The following is an 18,486-nucleotide window of genomic DNA, read 5'->3' as shown; positions in this document are numbered from 1 at the left end:
ACCTCTGGGTCTGAGTCCTGGGCTTTCATCCAAGGGGAAAAGCTGGGAGGAGAAATGTCACTCAGCCTCCTTGTAAGTCACTGTACATCTCTCTGCTATTTGCTACACTGCTGCAGTTCTCCAGGACAATGCAAAAGAAGAAATGTACTATAATTATTTCTCACACAATCTCTGACATCTTCTAATTTTAGGGATAATAAAGCAACGAGAACGATCTCTTCTTTTGCCTGTAGAATTGGATTTACAAAAGGATAGTTGAGATTATGTAATTCTTCTGCTCCCAGAATTTTAATTTACTCTTTATTAAAAAAAAAAAAAACCACACACACACAAAAAAAAACCACAAGAAGCAAAGCAAAATATTTTTCTTATTTGAGCTTTTCACAAATCTCAACTTGAATATCAACGAATGTCATGTGGCAGACCGCCCTGTCCCATCATACTCCTTTTGGACAGAGTATTTTCTCCTCACATTTCCACTTCTAAGATCATAATCTGTCTGATTGCCTGTCTGAGCCATCAAGAGCACACGTGGACATAAATCATTTTTGCACTTGCATTGCAGGGGTCAAAATGATCCGTTACAGAATCTTAGCGTCCTGGGATTACTTTCTTAGGAAGGCATTTCAGTTGTGTACGTACCCCTGGGCCTCTTTCTCCAGGTTCCCCTTTTTGAGCGTCACCCTGTGTCAAGAAAAAACTTAGTCAAAATTCCATGACCCTGCAGAACGAGTGATTGCTCAATAAAATTCACTATTCAGATTTCCCAGATTAATATGTTAAACCAATGGGGAAAATATCTTTGACCTTGACCATTGACATTTTCACCATGCAGTCTAGGGAAGAAAATAGCAGCTCAGATAGCCTTTGCCCTTTGGAGTGAAGCCAGATGTATAGGGTGCAGAATCCAGGTATATTTTCACAGCTTAGGCCGAGACTTGCATCCTAGTTTAACAACACGGCCGTTGTTCTCAAATATAGCATTGTGCCCACTCGGAGCCAGCCACTCTGGCTTTTCTCCAAGGGGCTTTGGAATGTTTTCCAAAATGTCCTTAAGAGTGATCGCTTGATTTCAGCAAGACTTAGGAAAATATATTATATGGCACAAAATTACAAGCCAAATAAATAAATGAAATGTGTGCAAAGACTTACAACAGGTATTTAACAAAGCAAAAAGAAGACATGATGGCATCAATTTAGACCCATACAAAGTGGGTGAGTGTAGGGGTGTGTGTGTGTGTGTGTGGTTGTGTGTGTATGTGTGTGTTGTAAAGCCACCCAAGGATGCTTTACATTCCCTTTCTTTGACAAGCAGGCAACTGGCAAAAATACTTTCATGCACCTAACTTATTATATTATTCATTACCTCCCTAAACATATTCTCAGAAATGGAGTTACTGGCATTAAAATTTTGAATATTTGAATGCTTCTTATAGTGCCTAATTGCTTCCAAAAATGTTTGTGTGTTTGTGCCAAGTTACCTTTGCAATGAAGAGGAAACCAGTTTCACCACCACATTGCTATCACTAGTTATTATTGTTTTAATATTGCTGTGTTAAGTGCTATAAGAAATGTTTTTTAAAATTTAAAATACAGAAAAGAACAAACTCCGTGAACTAGAAAATTACTCCCCTCCCCCGCAAAAAACAACCCAACACCCTTGGAGTCCAAAGTTTCTAAAATGTGAATAATTAGTAGTAAAGGGTACCTCGTTGTCTGTCTTTAAATTTCATTCATTATCCAGTGAAATTTAACATTTTTCTATTTCTTTTTTCACTGGATTTATTTCCTCTCTTGAAAATTCTTTGTGTCCTTTGACCATTTAATTATTAGTTTCTCACCTATTTTATAAAGTCTTTATGTACTATAGCAATTAACCCAGTGTCCATTGTATTTTGACATAAACATTTCCCTATATGTTTTCCTCTTTATTTTAATATTATTTTTCATTATATACAAATTTTCCTCAAATTTTCACATGGTTACATCTGCTAATCTCTCTCCTCTGATTCCTTCTGTTGCTCTTGAACTTGGAACACCATCATCCCAACAAGGATATGATTTTTTTTTTTTAATTAATTTAGGATTTTTTTGATGAGTACACAAAGAAAAGAATTGGGGAAATGCCTGAACTTGGTCTGGGAGTAAGAGACAATCTGGTGTTTTTCCTATTGTTATTGTAGGTGAGTTACCCATCAAGTGAATCCATAAAAAACACAGGTGTCAATAGCAATCTGTTTTGGAATATGTATTAGTGATTTGTGGAACATTGTAGTAATTAATTTAGGCCACCATTATTTAAGAACAAGTTTCTCTTTATTCAGCTCCCTAGGTTTCCTGAACTTATTGACTAAAATGGTCATATGTTTCTCAGAATTTGTAAATACAAGCTTACACAAACCAGACAGATAATGTAGGAAGTAAACAGCCTGTATTCTTCGAAGGAATCATCAGATTTTTGGTGTTGGCATATACTACAATCCTTTGTTTTTTTCATTTTTGTTATTTAAGTAGACCTAGAAGGTGATACTCTGGTTTAAATGAAAGCTGTTTATTCATTTACCGGGTTTCCTTTAGGCCCTCGCTCACCTTTGATACCTGGGTTTCCGTGTGTACCCGGAAGGCAAAGGGAAAAAAGATTATATGGAGCAGGCATTCTATTAGTGTCCTACACCTTACATTAATTGCTGATCAGCTTCATTCCATAAGATTAGAGAAGATTGTAAAAAACACTTTACATACCAAGCAGAGATGCAACTCTATTTTCCCTTACTACACACCAGGAAGACGGCACAGTCTTGAAATGGCAGATTCTCTAGATTTGCTCAAAAAAGATAATGTCTCTCTATCCCTGATGTCCAAGAGAGAATCTCAAAAGATGGAAGAAGAGAGTTCTTCAATCCTATTCTAGAAAGGCATTTTATTTTCCTATTCTCAAACCACCAAAAATCTCACTTTTCTGTGAACTGGTTTTGGGAACACTCAATAAATGTTAAATAATATATTTCTATGGCTATCCCTATTAAAACATGGTACAGTAATCTCTTCCAACAATATTAAGGGTCAGATTAGCTCAGCAGTTGTAAGGGTTTTTTTTTTACTGTTTATTCTAAAACGTAATTGAATATCCCAAGCAAACCTTCCCTGGCAATCTCTTGGTGTAATAAGTATAAACTAAGACGTTATAGGAAGGGAAAGTTAAACCTTTGCTTTGGCCAAAATCAGCTTCTACTGACTGCCACGTTATCATGTAATGTATCTAACTTGTATTTTGAAGAAAAAAAAGACAAACACTCCCTCTTTCTAATGCCTTGATTAGTAGAATGATTTGAAAAAGTAGAGGCTTTGGACCCAAGACTCAAGGGAAAATGTGCTATAGTCTAAGAAATTCACTGTACACATTCCCCTCCCTGCCCCCAAATACAAGCATCAGTTCAAAAACATTATCGATGAATTTTTGTGAAGTATCTCCACAGAGCTTTTGACCTCTAAGGTTTGAAATCACAGAAATAAATGAAAAACTGAAGCAGCAGCGTGGAGGCACCTGAAGGTGTCTGTTAGAGAAACATTCAGCATATCTCCAGTCATTGTGATGTCGTTTCCAGTGCCTTCCCAGTACAGACATGGCACCTACCAGATACTAGGGCAGAATATAAAGGAAGCACTCCTTTGGGGATTATCTTTTCAAGTACTGAATCATCTTAGTAAATCCTGCCATTTACCTTTGTTTGCCAAGTGGTGTCTTCCGTTTCACACAATTCACTCTAATTCCCAGAGCTTCCTGACAAGCTTCCTCCCCACGAGGCATTTTGGGGTTGCACTTGGCTAAGTGTGAAGACACAGTTAATTTCTGGAGAGGTCACTTGTTTCTAGGTGGAAGTAGGATAAAGCTTTGCCTAGAGCACTGAGGATTTGTATGAGCTCTTTCTCTAAATTTTCACTTCAGTATTGAGAAATTCTGGCTTCAATTGTTGCATCAAAAGTGATGCTGAAATATCCTTCGTGGGAAGAACGTCAGCATTTTAAACCAAATCTGCCCTCAATTCAGTTCAATAAAATCTCAAGCTTATTTCTAAGGACAGAATGTATCCCTTTAGGAATAAAAGAAAGGAACAGCGTTTCTGTTTTTGCTGCTATTTGCACACAACTGCTTTTCAACAGCACAAAGTAGCCCAGTGTTTTCAGGGCGGAGCTATCATTGCTAGGACTTCCTGACTTGACCCTAAGTTCAAAACAGAAATATACTCACAGGAGGCCCTGGGTCTCCTGGATCCCCCTTCTCACATTCACAAATCTTGCGTTCACACTAAATCAATAATGAAACACAATATTAACACTCAGTGAAATATAGCATTTTAAATCTCATTCAGTACACAACTAAATGGAACACTCCTTGAAGAAACTTTACCTTGCAAATATATGGAGCTTTTGCTCTCCCTGTTAAATTCTTCCAGGAAAACTCTGATCTAGGAAGACCCAGCTAATAAAGTATTATTAAATGTTGCCATGGTTAAATAAAATAGACCTCGCATTGAAAATTTATGTATAACATCATTTGCCAGTTAAAATGGAAAAATAAACATTTTCAGCGGACTTTTGGAATTTCTGCTGTTTCTCTTCTATACAACACATCCAGGCTCAATAATATACAAACACCAAATACTCCTTTGCTCAAAAAAGGAAAAAATTTGACTTATACGATATTTTATCAATTCTAAGATGCATATTTTTCCTTATTGTCACATCTTTGAAACCAGAATGCATATTAAATGAGTCAGGCCCAACCAAGATGAAGCTGGGATTTTCTGCACATGCACTTCAGCGCTTCCAGAATGAGATGGAATAAAACTCCAGAGACACAACAAGAGCACTTGAAGAAATGCTGCATCACCAACGCTTTTGGTGGCACAGGGGCTGGTATTGTGTAGAAAAGCCAATAATGACTCTGAGACAAAAAGTGATTTAGAGGATTTCAACTTTGAATGTGAAGAAGTTTTAGAAATAACCAATTTAGTTTGCTTATATTTTCCCTTATCTGTATGCACAGAAGTGATAACAGGATTTAAAAATCTATATCGAAATAAAGCTAAAAGGACTCTTGCCATAGTATAAAATGAAAAATTGTAATTCATAAGAAGGTACTGTATCCTAGTCTAATTGACCGAGGGTTTTTTTTTAATCTGTCTTAATGGCATATAAAATAATGAAACGTCGTGCTCTACAAGCTTTGGTTGGCTCCTATTATTTTATGTGACACTCCTAATGTTAAAGAAGCAGTTTATCGAACAAAGTTCAGATGTTCCAAACTCTTTGCCCAGAAGCACACATCCAGTAGAGCAGTCCTCAGCAAGCTGATGGTCATCTATTGTGCTGAGTACTGTCCCATCGATCTTGGCCGGTTTCCTTTGTCACTTGGTCTGGTTGCCACCAACAGGGAGGAGAATAAGCTTAGTCAGCCATCAGGCGGCAGGGGGCAACTCTAAGCCCTGTCCCTTAGCCAGGAACACTGCCTAACCCTGGCCAACACAAGGCACAGTTCCTAGAGTGGAGGACCGCCATAAGTAGAAGGTACTGAGACACAATTAGAAAAAAGGAAGTCATATCAGAGTCAGCAAAAACTATGTTGTCTGGTTATCGTTGATTTCTAAAATCACTCTCTAAAATCGTTTAAATGTTTCCTACTTTTTCTAAATTTTCCAACCTGCAGTGGATATGGTGACATAAAATAGATCAAATGGCTGCCTCAAAATAGAGTGGCTCATTTTAAAAAGAATTAAGCATTTTTATTTAGTCACACCTTATCTTCTAATGTGAATTATAATGCTGTTTTTCTTATGTGAGCTTTTAGAGTAATTCATAGTAATCACAGCATGTGGTGCTTACCTTCTCTTCAAATAAGATATCCTAGGAGGGAAAAAAGAATGAAACATTAACTCAATTCACAGTTCTGCTTCCAGCTTCTTATTAACCTTAATTGTGCCCTAAGGGATACGCAATTTCCAAGAAAAATAGCAATTCAGCCTTTTTAACCTTGTAAAATCAATAAAGCCCCAGCCAACAACCCAAGGAGCACTCTGAGCCGTCTACTAATAGAAGACATGAAGGGCACTGGCATTCATTAAAAGTAATTTTTTCTAGAAATTTTATCCTTTTGCATCCTATGTTTTATCTCTTGTTTCTTTTTCATCAGCTCTGTAATCTCCATAGTTTGGCTACAAGCTTAATCAGCCATAATAAGAAATTTCTCACTTTTATTTACAGACTTCGGCAGAATATGTAATTGTGTATTTTCTCTGTTCCTTTACAGATATGCACTTATTTTTCAGCATTAAAACATAAATTTTAGGCTGATAATTTCATGAAATATTAATGAGCCTTACAAGTCAATGCGGTCCAGCAGCTCGTTCTCTCATAAGGAAACGTGAGACGCAGTGCTGTGACTTGCCCAAGGTCACACACTTGGGCTGAGCTGCCTAACCAAGTTCAGTGCTATTTTCTACTTAACCACATAGAAATGAATTAACCAGAATGTTTTTCAAAACTACTTTCAATTCATAATTTTAGAGAAATTCACGATGTGGTTTTTGTCCAATATGTAGGTCTCACTACCCTGCTCGAGCTCAGTGTGGTATTACCTGACAAGAGCACTGAAGGTCGTGTCTGAAGTCAAACACTGGACAGAACTTACGTTTACAGATAGAATTATTGCTTTCTTAAGGTAGAAGTTATGTGTCAAATTAATGCCTTATGACTGAAACTGAGGGGTAATTTACACATGGTAAAATAGAAGATAGAAGCAAAAAGCACTAGAATATTTGTGCAAGATGTTAAAAATAAAGCATGTAATGAAGAAGCTAAAGATAAGTCAGAGTTGTACCTTTATGGAGGACTCTGCATCCTTTTAGTTTTGTTTTTACTCTACCTTTATTTCCAATCAAATGAATCATTTAGAGGGAAGAGATAGCAAAACGCTTTAAGTGATTCTAGGGATTTAATCAGAAAAATTTAGGCTGGGAATTTCATCATCCAGGGTTTTCATCCTGTTTCCACCATTATCCAGCCACCTGGCCTTAGGCAAGTCATATATACTTCCAGGTCATTTTCCACATCTATAAAATGAGAAAGTTTGACAACATGGTCTTGGGAGCTGTAAAACTCTGGCCACAGACCCTGTCTACCAAATTCAGAGTCTCACCTATGGCTTTCTTTCCCTCTCCCTCCCTCGTCCCCTGCCCCAGTGATTTTAAATTACTAGCCAGTGTAAACCCAGGCTGAAAGCAGATGAGATACTTGTATCTTTAAGAACTAGTAGGTCATGTGGAGAATGGGAACTCAGAAAAACTGACGATTTTAGTGTAAAATGGCCTTACCCTCTCCAGAACATTTGGCTGTGCCTAGAAAGTTGAAATGTACATGCTTTATCTCTAGGCTGCCCAGGACAAGTCCTTGCTTCCACCTGTGATCCTGACATCCCTTCCAGACATACCCTAGAGAAATTCTTGTGCTTGTATATTTCAGCATTCATTGTTTTTAATAGCGAAAAATTTGAAAAAAATATCCATCAATAGCGTAATGGATCAATAAACCAAATACTACTCAGCAGTTAAAGTCAATGCGTTGAATTTCTGTATTTTAACATAGATAAATTTCCTAAAAAGTTGAGTGGAAAAGCAAGCTGCAAATGAATACATACAATGTGATCCAAATTGTGAAAATATTTAAAATATACGTCAGAAACTTGGTTTCCTCTGGGAGGGAGAGAGAGAAAAGGAGCTTAAAAGGAGTTCAAAAGAGACAATAAAACAACTAATAATTCAAGTCAAATTGTAATATTTGAAAATAACTACTAAAATAAGGAAAAATTCAAAGTTGTGTCACTTTACCACCTTTTTACAATAAGCAATATCCTTATCAATTTTAAACTGATAAATTTAACTGCTACTGTGGCTGATGTGTAATTTTACACTTTTTAAGCATTTCATTTGAAAATTCAATTTCTGCTTTGCCATATTACCCTTTAAAAATATGTGCCACTGGCTTAAAAACCATAACAGCACAACTTACTAATTATGTTTGGAACTCATTTGATTCTGTGTTTGCTGGAATTTATATTTCTGTGGAAACAAAAATGGATTCAAAACTACATAACAGATAAGACTGTTTGAAACAAAGAACAAAGCTCCGTTCCCGAAGGGCACTTACAGCCTATAAGCCCCAGTGATAGAAAACATGGCAAAGCAAGCTGCTTGGGAAGAAGATCCTAGACTTGGGGGGGCAGAGGGGGAGGAACAGGATGGTTTCTTGGAATAGTTGGACTTTCTGGATAATTTTGAATAAAGGAATTTAAAGGACCAAATCATTGATGGAATGCCGTTCTATATGTCAAAGTTTATAAGGAAAAAAGGCATAAAGACTAGTGTGGGCAATCAGACAAAGGAAGCAGTGAGAAGGGACATTTAAAAAGAGTGGACAGAAGGGCCCACGTGGACAGAGCTGGAGAATTGGGAAGTAATGAGGCCTTTCACTTAAGCAGAGAGGCAGGCTGTGTGGAGGACAGCTGGGAGAATATGGTCAAAGCCAGAGGGAAGGGCATGTTCAATTAAGGTCTAGGTGGATACTGTAGTTTAAATCAGGGGTCCCCAACCCCCAGGCCATGGACCAGTACTGGTCCATGGCCTGTGAGGAACTGGGCCACACAGCAGGTGGTAAGGGGCAGGCGAGTGAGCAAAGCTTCATCTCTATTTACAGCCGCTCCCCATCGCTCACATTACCACCTGAGCTCTGCCTCCTGTCAGCATTATGGTGAGTTGTATAATTATTTCATTATATATTACAATGTAATAATAATAGAAATAAAGTTCACAATAAATGTAATGCACTTGAATCATCCTGAAACCTTCCCCTGCCCCCCGCCCCAGTCCGTGGAAAAACTGTCTTTACGAAACTGGTCCCTGGTGCCAAAAAGGTTGTGGACCACTGGTTTAAATGAAAAAATATAAATAGAGAAAGGACCTCACCAGAGCAAAAGAAGGGGCATTTTATTAATGGAGTCAGAGTTTTATGATGGCATATATGTGAAAAAAGAAGGCTAGAATGGAATTGCCAGTTTTGCGAGTGACCATGAGGTCAAGGCTATGAGAAGGGAACAGAGAAAATGTGAGGAAAGTGTCAAAGTTATTAATTAGCATGACAGCAAATGGGATGAGAATAAAGAACTTAGTAGGCAAGGATTACAAACTCTATGACAAAAAAAAAATATATTTGCAGCTTACTACAGTAGCAGAATAGCCATTATAAAATCTTAGAGAACAGAAGTAAGGCTCTAAACAGAGGAAGCCTTGAAAAACTGGGAAGTGGACCACAATTAATAAATTAATGAAGGCTAGGATTCTAAAGATGATACAAAAATTATCAAGTTGATCCCTTCTTTGTATGTGAAGGAGAGGATACACTAAATGGATGTTTTGCTTAATTATCTTCAGAGAATGAGACCAATTTGCCACAACCTTTATTCCCATAAAGACTTTAAAATTTTTAATATCAAAGGTGATAAAGAATTTTTAAAATCTCTTTGTACTCTCTCTTGCTCTTTTGAAGGACCGAGTAATATATCCAGGAGATTGGTTTGAATCTGTTTCTTAGGTTTCAATACTGTTATGTAAATCATAATAAAATAGCAGCACAAGTATTTTCTTCACCTTGGAATCATCAGGTCTCTCTTGAGTAATTCAGAACTAAAATGCTTTCATGGGATTCTTATGTGATACTTCCTGCAAGAGGTGTCAAGGAATGTGTGATGGTTCCTTGATTTGTCTTGGCTCCTGCAAAATCTGTTCACTGTGGACACTCCTGTCCATAAATGCAACTAAAGTCTACTCTGCAATAAACAGAATACACTGCTGATACAGAAAACAACCCAGATGCATTTCAAAATCATTATGCTGGCAGTAAGAAGCCTGACACAAAAAGAGTGCACGTGGTGTGAGCTTGTTTATGTAAAAATCTAGAAAGTACACTAATCTAGGAAGACAAGTCAGATCAATAGCATCTGAGGGACAAGGGAAGCACGTATTGCAAAGAGGCGTAAGGAACCTTTTAGGGATGATGGAAGTGTTCTCTATCCTACTTGTGCTGGTTGTTTCATGGGTGTATACATCTATCAAAACTCAGGGAATTGTGCACTCAAAGTAGACACAGATCTGTACTTAAATTATACTGAATTAACTTATTTTAAAAAATCAACTGCATAATAATTACAAAATAAAAAGTTTAAAAAACTGAACTACAGATGTAATAGAAACAGATTAGATGAGGACTTTTTCCAATGGTCTGATCAAAAGTCAAGTTCTGCTTCCTAGACCATGGCAATTTGAAACATTGAAGCTTGGTATATCTTTCTTTGAAAAGCCTAGTAAGCTCTTTGGATTCTGGAATTTGTCTGGAAAGCAGCACCTCCTTCTAAGAAGTGGCTTATTCACAGAGCTTCCATCTGAACAAATAAGCTGAAATCACAGGATGCTATGGGAGAGCAGAGTCATTAGGATGCTTAGTCATTTTTTGGTTTCCCCAGAAACAAGCAGTCTTGCTTCAGGTTTACTGCCAACAGCCTGTGTTCTCAGTTGGGCAGGAGCTCTTGGCAAGGGTGTGTCTGGAGGGCGTATGAACCTCCTGAACCGACACATCTGGCCAAACAAGGAGCTGCCTGTCCTGTGTCTTTTCCAGGCAGCAACAGGTGACTCATCACAACCCCAGAGTTCTCTCCTGAACATGCTTGAAACTCCTCTTTTATTCAGTGGTGAGAACTCCTTAAACTATGGCACAGGCAGGGCTAGGCAGTTAGCCGGGCACCCCAGCACATTCCCCTTTCCTGCAGAAGAGATGCTCACGTAAGCATTCACCCCAAGTACCTGGGAGCTGAGCCTATCACCTGCGGTCTAGGCAGAACTCTCCCCATCTACCCCTAATGCCCAAGTTAAAAAAGTCTAGGAACAATAGTAACTTTGGAGAACGGATGTTCCTTAACTGTTTCAAGGCAATTTTAATTGAGAAAACCATAAAAAATAGTTACCATTCTCCTTCTCAATATAACTATACAGGGTTAAGCATGCAAACTCCAGGGTTTTTAGCTGGCCTCAAATTTTCAACTATAAAACGAAGATAATAATAGTACCTACATCATAAGATTGTTGTAAACATTGAATAAAATAAAATATGTAAAGTACTCAGAGCAGTGCATAATACACAGAAAGCACTCAAGACGTGATCACTATTATTTAGGTAAGAAAAACTCAGCATCTCATGCTGAAAACAACTGAGAGTAACAAAATCAAAGTAATGTTGGGAAAAGAATTGAGGGAAGGGACAAAAGGAGCAAAACAGACTCTGAAACGGGGCCTGCGGTTTTTTCAACTGATAGAAAAGAGCCCACATGGGGTGCTCAGGACCTAAAGGACACATTGTCCTTGCCCTCTTCTCAAGAAATTTTTTTAAAATCAATATTCTTAAGAAAATCAGTTTTGACACTTAAATCAACCACCTTATCTCCAGGAGTTTCCTCCTTGAGAAATGTTGTGAAGAGGGATTTCGTTTTGATTGCTTTGCCTTGTGTTTTCCCTAGCAGCAAGGAAAGGCTCTCACAGCCAATAAAGAAAAGCAGTGACACAGCTAATCAGATCAATCTAGTGGGACTCATTGATTTGATGGGAGAAACTGTGGGGCGACGGCAGGTTATAGCTGATTTAAGATTGGGTGACCTTGTTAACACCTAAAAAACAAGGAGATTTTTTTTTTAATGGAAGTCTGTGAACTTCACTTGAGCATAATATGGCAATAGGTGAGACAAAGAGTCAAAAAATATTCCTGCACATGTGTAATGGGAAAAGAAGAACTTAGTACAATTATAGCAGACTACAAGTTGACTACAAATCAGATATAAGTCAGCAGTGTTCAATGAGCCCAGGATGTACAAACAGGAGTCTGAGGTGGATGAATGGAAATTAATCCTTCCAAAATCCTCAGCAGTAGCTGACAATAAAGTTCCAGAGAATGAGTCTGGGACTTCCCCAGATTACATGGTATAAACTATCAAGAAAGTAGAAAGAACATGGGAGAGATTCTTCTTTTCCATTTCCAAGGTGGATTTTTTCCCTTTCATCTTTTTGACCCACTATCTATCCATACAGAATTTGTAAACAAATTATCAATATTATGGTGAGAAATATATACAAAACCAACCCATTAGGTACCTACCAGGTGATCCTGAATTTTATGTACAAGGGTTGAATCATTCAACAGTAGAATGGGTTCACTGGGTGGATCCCCAGATATCAAACGAAGTTTGGTTTCATTGACCTAGAGTAGAGAGTCCAATGGTGATAAATAATACTCCTGAAGTTCTGGCATCTTCAGAAATACTTTGAACATCTGGATTCTTTGGATGGTCGATGCCATCAGTCATCAGCAAAGCCACTTTCACACCATCTTTGTGCCCTTCTCTCTTAAGTAGCCTCGTGACATTGGTGATGGCATAATAAGAGAAAGTACCTTGCCCAATGAAATTCATAGACTTGACCCTCTGTTTAAAAGTCTGTAGATCCTTCCAAGAAGAAAAAGGTGGATCAATTTAGACAGAGCTGCTAAACTGAAGGGCTGCCAGTTTGATGTCATATTTCAAGGAGCCAACCGGGGTCAATTGAAAAATCTTGTCACTCAAGCTATCTACAAAATCTTTCTGTTTGTCAAAGAGAAAAATTTTAGAACTTTCAGAGCTGTCCACGATGAAGACAAGATCTGTGAAGCAAGTGGGGTCTGAAATAGGACGAACAGGTTAGGCAAAATCCTTGCCCTTACTCGTGAAACAACTCTGCAAAAGGAAAGGCCTGAGGTGGTGTGGTCATGAATTGCTTGCTTCTGAGAGGAGAAGGAAGTGAAAAAGAGAGGCACTACAGAGATAGGGCTTATACTGTAAAGAACTAAATCTCTTTCTAAGTCTACAAATTCTTTTCCTCTTGTAAAATTGTGCAAATCAGAAGCAAACAAAATACCATATATTCCAAGGATCTTCCCAAAGTAAAACTTGCTTAAAGTGAGAGGGAAAGAAAGTATATTATAGTTTAAAAATTCAACAAACACTAGGCAAAGTTGTCTAGAAGTAAATAATACTCTGCCTAATTCTCAAACTGTATCTCATATTGGTGAGGCCCCATCTTGTTTTGGTGCAGTTTTTTTTTTTTTTTTTTAACTTTTTTGAAATCAAGGGAGAAAATGACTACACATCACATTGTAGCAGTGGTAAGGGACAAAGAAACCTAACAGGGAGAACTTAAGTTTGAATCCTAGCTCTGTGACTTACTAATTAATTTGCCTACGGCCTTTAGTGTGCCACTTCACCTCTCTGGGCCTCAGTTTCTTTATCTATGAGAGTGGCAATCTCTGTCATGCCCATTTTAACAAGGCTACTGTGAAGCTCAAATGAGATAATAAATGTACGAGTGCTCTAGAAACTCTGATGTTTTTATAAGTATGCTCTATACGTTTGTAAGGTGCATTATTATCATATCAAAATAGAATATCACATATATACCTAAATATGCGGTTTGCTATTTACATCAAATGCTATTTGGAAAAATTCGTGTTAGAGTTTTAAGAGGCTAAAACTAATAAAGACAGAACAAAACATTTTTTTACCCTGGAGACTTTTCCTTGCAAGTAAATTGGACTTTGATCCTTTCTTTCTTTGTCCATATATTGCTTGATTCATAAAAGCTGGCAAAAGCAGGAGATACAAGACAAAATGTTTGTTCCACATTATGGTAGATGGTGAAAAATCATCTGTCGTGTATCACCTTTAATAGAAAAATCAGTTGTAAACACTTTAATAAAATATAGAGTTTGCCATTTTTAATTTCAAGCCAGTAGTATTGAAAACTGGTATGTGGCAAGAGAAAAGGGTTTTCATTCATATTTATAAAAAATTACCCACATTGAGATTTTTAAAGTTTCTAATCCAAATAGATCACGGCAACACAACCAAACATCTATTAATGAGTATTTTTGTATATTCAAAGAATTACAACCAAGTAGTCTAAATTTCCCATTATATTACGGGGAGCAGGAGGGGCACAGCCATTTAAAAACATTTCAGTCCCACTCTATATGATGACTATAGTTCAATCACAAGGTCTGTTTGACTTTTCTACCTTCTCCAAAGTAGTATCAGATTGCTGCAAGGTTATTTCATTCGTTTTCATTGTAACTAATTCCTGACCATGCCAATATTTTTACAGGGTTGTAGAGAACCACCACCATTTCTGTCTTAATATTACATGCACAATTTCAATGAGTTCAGAGGTCAAGTCAAAAATTGAATTGCCCTTCTGTTTCATAGAACCCCATTTTCTACGTTTACTTTGTTAACTTCAACTCCACCAGAGTTCCAAGCTGTACTACAGCTGCATATCCAGTCAATCAAAAGAGTATGAGAACAGAGTGAAGTTAAGTCAGAAAGAGAAAAACAAATACTGTATGCTAACACATATATATGGAATCTAAAAAAAAAAACAAAAACCAAAAAACGGTCATGAAGAACCTAGGGGCAAGACGGGAATAAAGACACAGACCTACTAGAGAATGGACTTGAGGACACGAGGAGGGGGAAGGGTAAGCTGGGACAAAGTGAGAGAATGGCATGGACATATATACACTACCAAATGTAAAACCGATAGCTAGTGGGAAACAGCCACATAGCACAGGGAGATCAGCTCGGTGCTTTGTGACCATCTAGAGGGGTGGGATAGGGAGGGTGGGAGGGATGGAGATGCAAGAGGAAAGAGATATGGGGACATATGTATATGTATAACTGATTCACTTTGTTATAAAGCAGAAACTAACACATCATTGTAAAGCAATTATACTCCAATAAAGATGTTTAAAAAATTTTTTTAAATTAAAAATAAAACCAGGCCAAAAAAAAAGATTATGAGAGCAAAACTAACAGATTTTCTAAGTGTTAGCTGGAAGAACTACTGCACAGAAAGAGAACTTGAAATCAGGAAGCAATCCCCTCTGAACATCCCTGTGAAACTATTTTTCTGGGTAGATTAACAATTTAAAATCTAATCCTATATTTAAATCTTCAGCAAACTTTAGCACTCAGTATGCCCAGCTGTGTACCAAATGCCTTTTAAACCCACAGGCTTCCCTGGCAAGAGAAGACTCCTGTGTGGCTAGCTCAGTATACCCTAGAATGGAAACAAGAAAGCTTATTTTGAACCAATGTTCTGCATGGTTTGAAAATGGTTGCCTGTTTAAAGTATATTGACTTCAGAAGTTCTGGAAAAGGAATAACAGTTTCCTTCTTTGGCACCTTTCCTTCATGGAATGGTAACTGGGAAATTGTGAGCATGATTTTTCCAGACTTTGAATAGGGGGTGGAAATATATGCAAAGTGAGGAATGAGATAGGTGACTGACTTCTTTCATACATGCCAGATGGAGAAGCCCCAATGAGAAGCAAAGCTGTTGGGTTGGGGATGGACCAGTAGATGGCTCCATGCCATTGTCTGCTCCTCGAATAGCATCAACTAGCAGGAATTTTATTAAGCTGACTTTGTATCACTATGGCCAAGCATCTCTCTTGGCAAGTGCCTCAAGTGTAATTGACCAAATGTCAACTGCTCTTCAGACCAGGTATGCTAAGATGTGGAGATAGCTGGGTATTAAAAAAAAAGAAGAGGAAGAAGAAGGAGGAGGAGGAGGAGAAGTGGGCTGAGGAAATAGAATACAACGAGGATATGTCTCTCCAAGTAATCCCTTGCTAACCAAGGAGAAGAACACAGAGAGCTGTATAAGTTTAACACTGAAGATTAGTATAAGGATAAGGCTATGTAGCAAAACACAGCTGCTATTGCATTTTCAGAGGGGAAAAAGGTGTAATATCATGTCCGTAGTATTACATATGCCATCTCTCTTTTTTTGACCCTGTACGTAAGGAAGTTCTCAGAAGTTCTGGAAATAAGAGACTGAAAATTTAATTTCATCGAGAACAAGAGAGGTTTTACAAGCTTGTAGCTTGTAGACCGAGACAACTCTTCAAAAACATAAGGAAGGGGATTCCCATATAGGACCCTGAGATGAAAACCACATTTTTCTCATTTGCAGGCCTCATTTTGGGCTTCGGAAATGCTGGCTTTAAATAAACACATCTTTCCCAGAACTAAGCACTTGCTCATTTAGTTTGTTGGCAAATAATTATGAATTCATACCCGATGCCTTGTCTATACAATGTTCCCTAATACAACTGATTCATTAGCAATAATCACAATATCTCATATTTTATTACTCTTTGCTCTGACATTTTTTATCTAGTTCTCCCAAACCAAAGTCATACTATTTCTTTCTGTTTTCTGATATTAGCCAGAGGACACCCTTACAACTTTCTCCAGTTTTTTAGTTCTAATACTTCCCTGAAATCTCTTTCTTCTTGATTAGTTTGGTATCTAAAGAGCCCACCCATTTCTGATCACTTTTGCCGTGTTTTATTTCACCTCAGTTTTTCATAGTTCTCACTTTTCTCTCATTTACATGTCACATACAAGCGAAATAGGTTTCAGGGGGAAATGCCATTAGTTAAATAAAAGAAATATAAACCTCTATGCTTACTATAGGTTACATTTTATAAATGTAGAAACAATGATCATCTTTAACCAAATACCATAGTTTTGGCTTTTATGCCTAAAATTTATTTGGGGTAAATATCAGGATCAATAAATCCAAGAGACTTTATGACTTTTCAAAAGTACAATTATCTTTCAGCAGAGTTTACTAATTTTATTCACAGCGTTTGCATCTCATTTGTTTCGCCATGAAAATAACATGATCGAATACTCTATTCAAATTGCTAAACTTACCATGTTATAAAGAATTCTGTAGTTAATACTAAACTATAAAAACGTGTTCCAAATTAAGAAAAAGATGTCCCAAAAGATATTAACATAATTGAAATTCTATGTAGTAAGCTGTTAATTAAAAATCAATTTTAAAACAACTTTAAAATAAAATTTAAATTTCTACATTTTAACAATTATTCATATTTCCCTGATAATGCACTTAAAGTAGTAGCAGAGGATAAAAAAATTTGATAAGCTTTCTTCACATCATAAGTATGTAAACCATTTAGTCTTCCACAGTTCCTAGATGTCCTATCTGATTTCAAGTGATTAAAACAAAACGGTTATGTCTTACCTTATAAAGTTTATCAAACAGGAATTAAAGACTGGTTAAGCAAATGCCGACAGCAAGGACCATTGCTGGGGATGGAGTTGGCTATTTGATATTGTTCTGTTCCATGGGAAATAAAAATTGTCTTTGCTTTTGGATCTTTTGTAATCTTCTACTCATGTTTTTTAGATTAAGTTAAAGCAAGAGTGGTCAGGCATTTGACCAGGGTGCAAGAGCTGGGTGGGCTCAGTAAGTAATTTAAAGGAACAGTGTCCTTTCATAACAAGTCTGTGTTTTCCGGGCTGCTGTCAAAATGGGCAGATTTTCTACATTTTAGGCACTTATTTACAGCCTGCCTTTGTTTCTCATGCCATGTCCTCTTTCTATTCTTTTGCCTGGGGGTTGCTCTGTAAGATACTGTTTCTGAAGAGCTCTGTGAAAGAGGATAAGTCATACCAGACTCAGATGCAAACCTGGTTTTTCAAGAGAGTTAATGGGTTGATAATTATTGAAGCTGAGCAATGAATATATAAAAGTTCATGATTCTAGTCTTTCTACATTTGTGATTTTTGAAATTTTTCATAATAAAATGTATAGAATATATAGTGGAAGAGTGATCTGAATTTAGTCCTGGTTCTGTCTCTAACATGGGGACCTCAGTTTCCCACTTATGAAATGAGGGAGTGAATTTAATTATTTATCAAGATCCTGTCAAACTGTAACATGAGAGGGAGGACCTCAATATTCTGAGGTCTCTGTCCAGGAAAGGTGGTCACTGTAGTGATTCCATTCTCTTTCTTCCTATTTTCTACCTGGGGTTACAGCCCATATTAAGTCAGTGTTTGTGCAACACTTAATGCAACTAGCAGCAGGCTTCCCTACAGACTGCCTCAAGGATAAAGAATAGCGAGACGATCAGAGAAAGCAATGTAAATGTTCATGTTATAATTATCTAGAATTATCTAGAATTACCTAGAATCAGCTTTCTTAGAAAGACATTTTAACATTTATGGCTCTGCTTATTGTGACAATAATAGCTTCCCTTTCATGAACTCTTTACCAGGTGCTAGGCACTGTGCTAACTGCTTCACACACATTATGGGATTTAACCCTCCAAAAGCAAACCACCTGCTTATAGTAAGTGCTGCAAGAATTCGTGTTTTACAGATAAGGACGTTGAGGCAGGGAGGAGTTCAGTAACTTGCCCATGGTCATACTAATGCTAGAGAATGCCAGAATGGGCTTTTAACTCAGGTCTATCTGATCACGG

At 37.4% G+C, this 18,486-nt stretch overlaps 1 protein-coding gene across 1 annotated transcript in view; it reads right to left on the bottom strand.

Annotated features, from left to right (window-relative positions):
• The window catches only part of COL28A1 (collagen type XXVIII alpha 1 chain), a 145,155-nt gene extending 126,981 nt beyond the window's left edge, over positions 1–18,174 (bottom strand). The window contains 7 exon segments of the mRNA XM_082473923.1: positions 643–684; positions 4,250–4,306; positions 5,884–5,904; positions 12,250–12,351; positions 12,353–12,622; positions 12,626–12,807; positions 13,687–18,174. Coding sequence (XP_082330049.1) covers positions 643–684; positions 4,250–4,306; positions 5,884–5,904; positions 12,250–12,351; positions 12,353–12,622; positions 12,626–12,807; positions 13,687–13,807 — 795 coding nt within the window. The 5' untranslated portion in view covers positions 13,808–18,174.
• Positions 18,175–18,486: the final 312 nt, after the last annotated feature.

This window comes from Balaenoptera physalus, assembly GCF_965194825.1.
Source record: "Balaenoptera physalus genome assembly, chromosome: 8".
NCBI lineage: Eukaryota > Metazoa > Chordata > Mammalia > Artiodactyla > Balaenopteridae > Balaenoptera > Balaenoptera physalus.
This window is presented reverse-complemented; position numbering and strand designations above follow the sequence as displayed.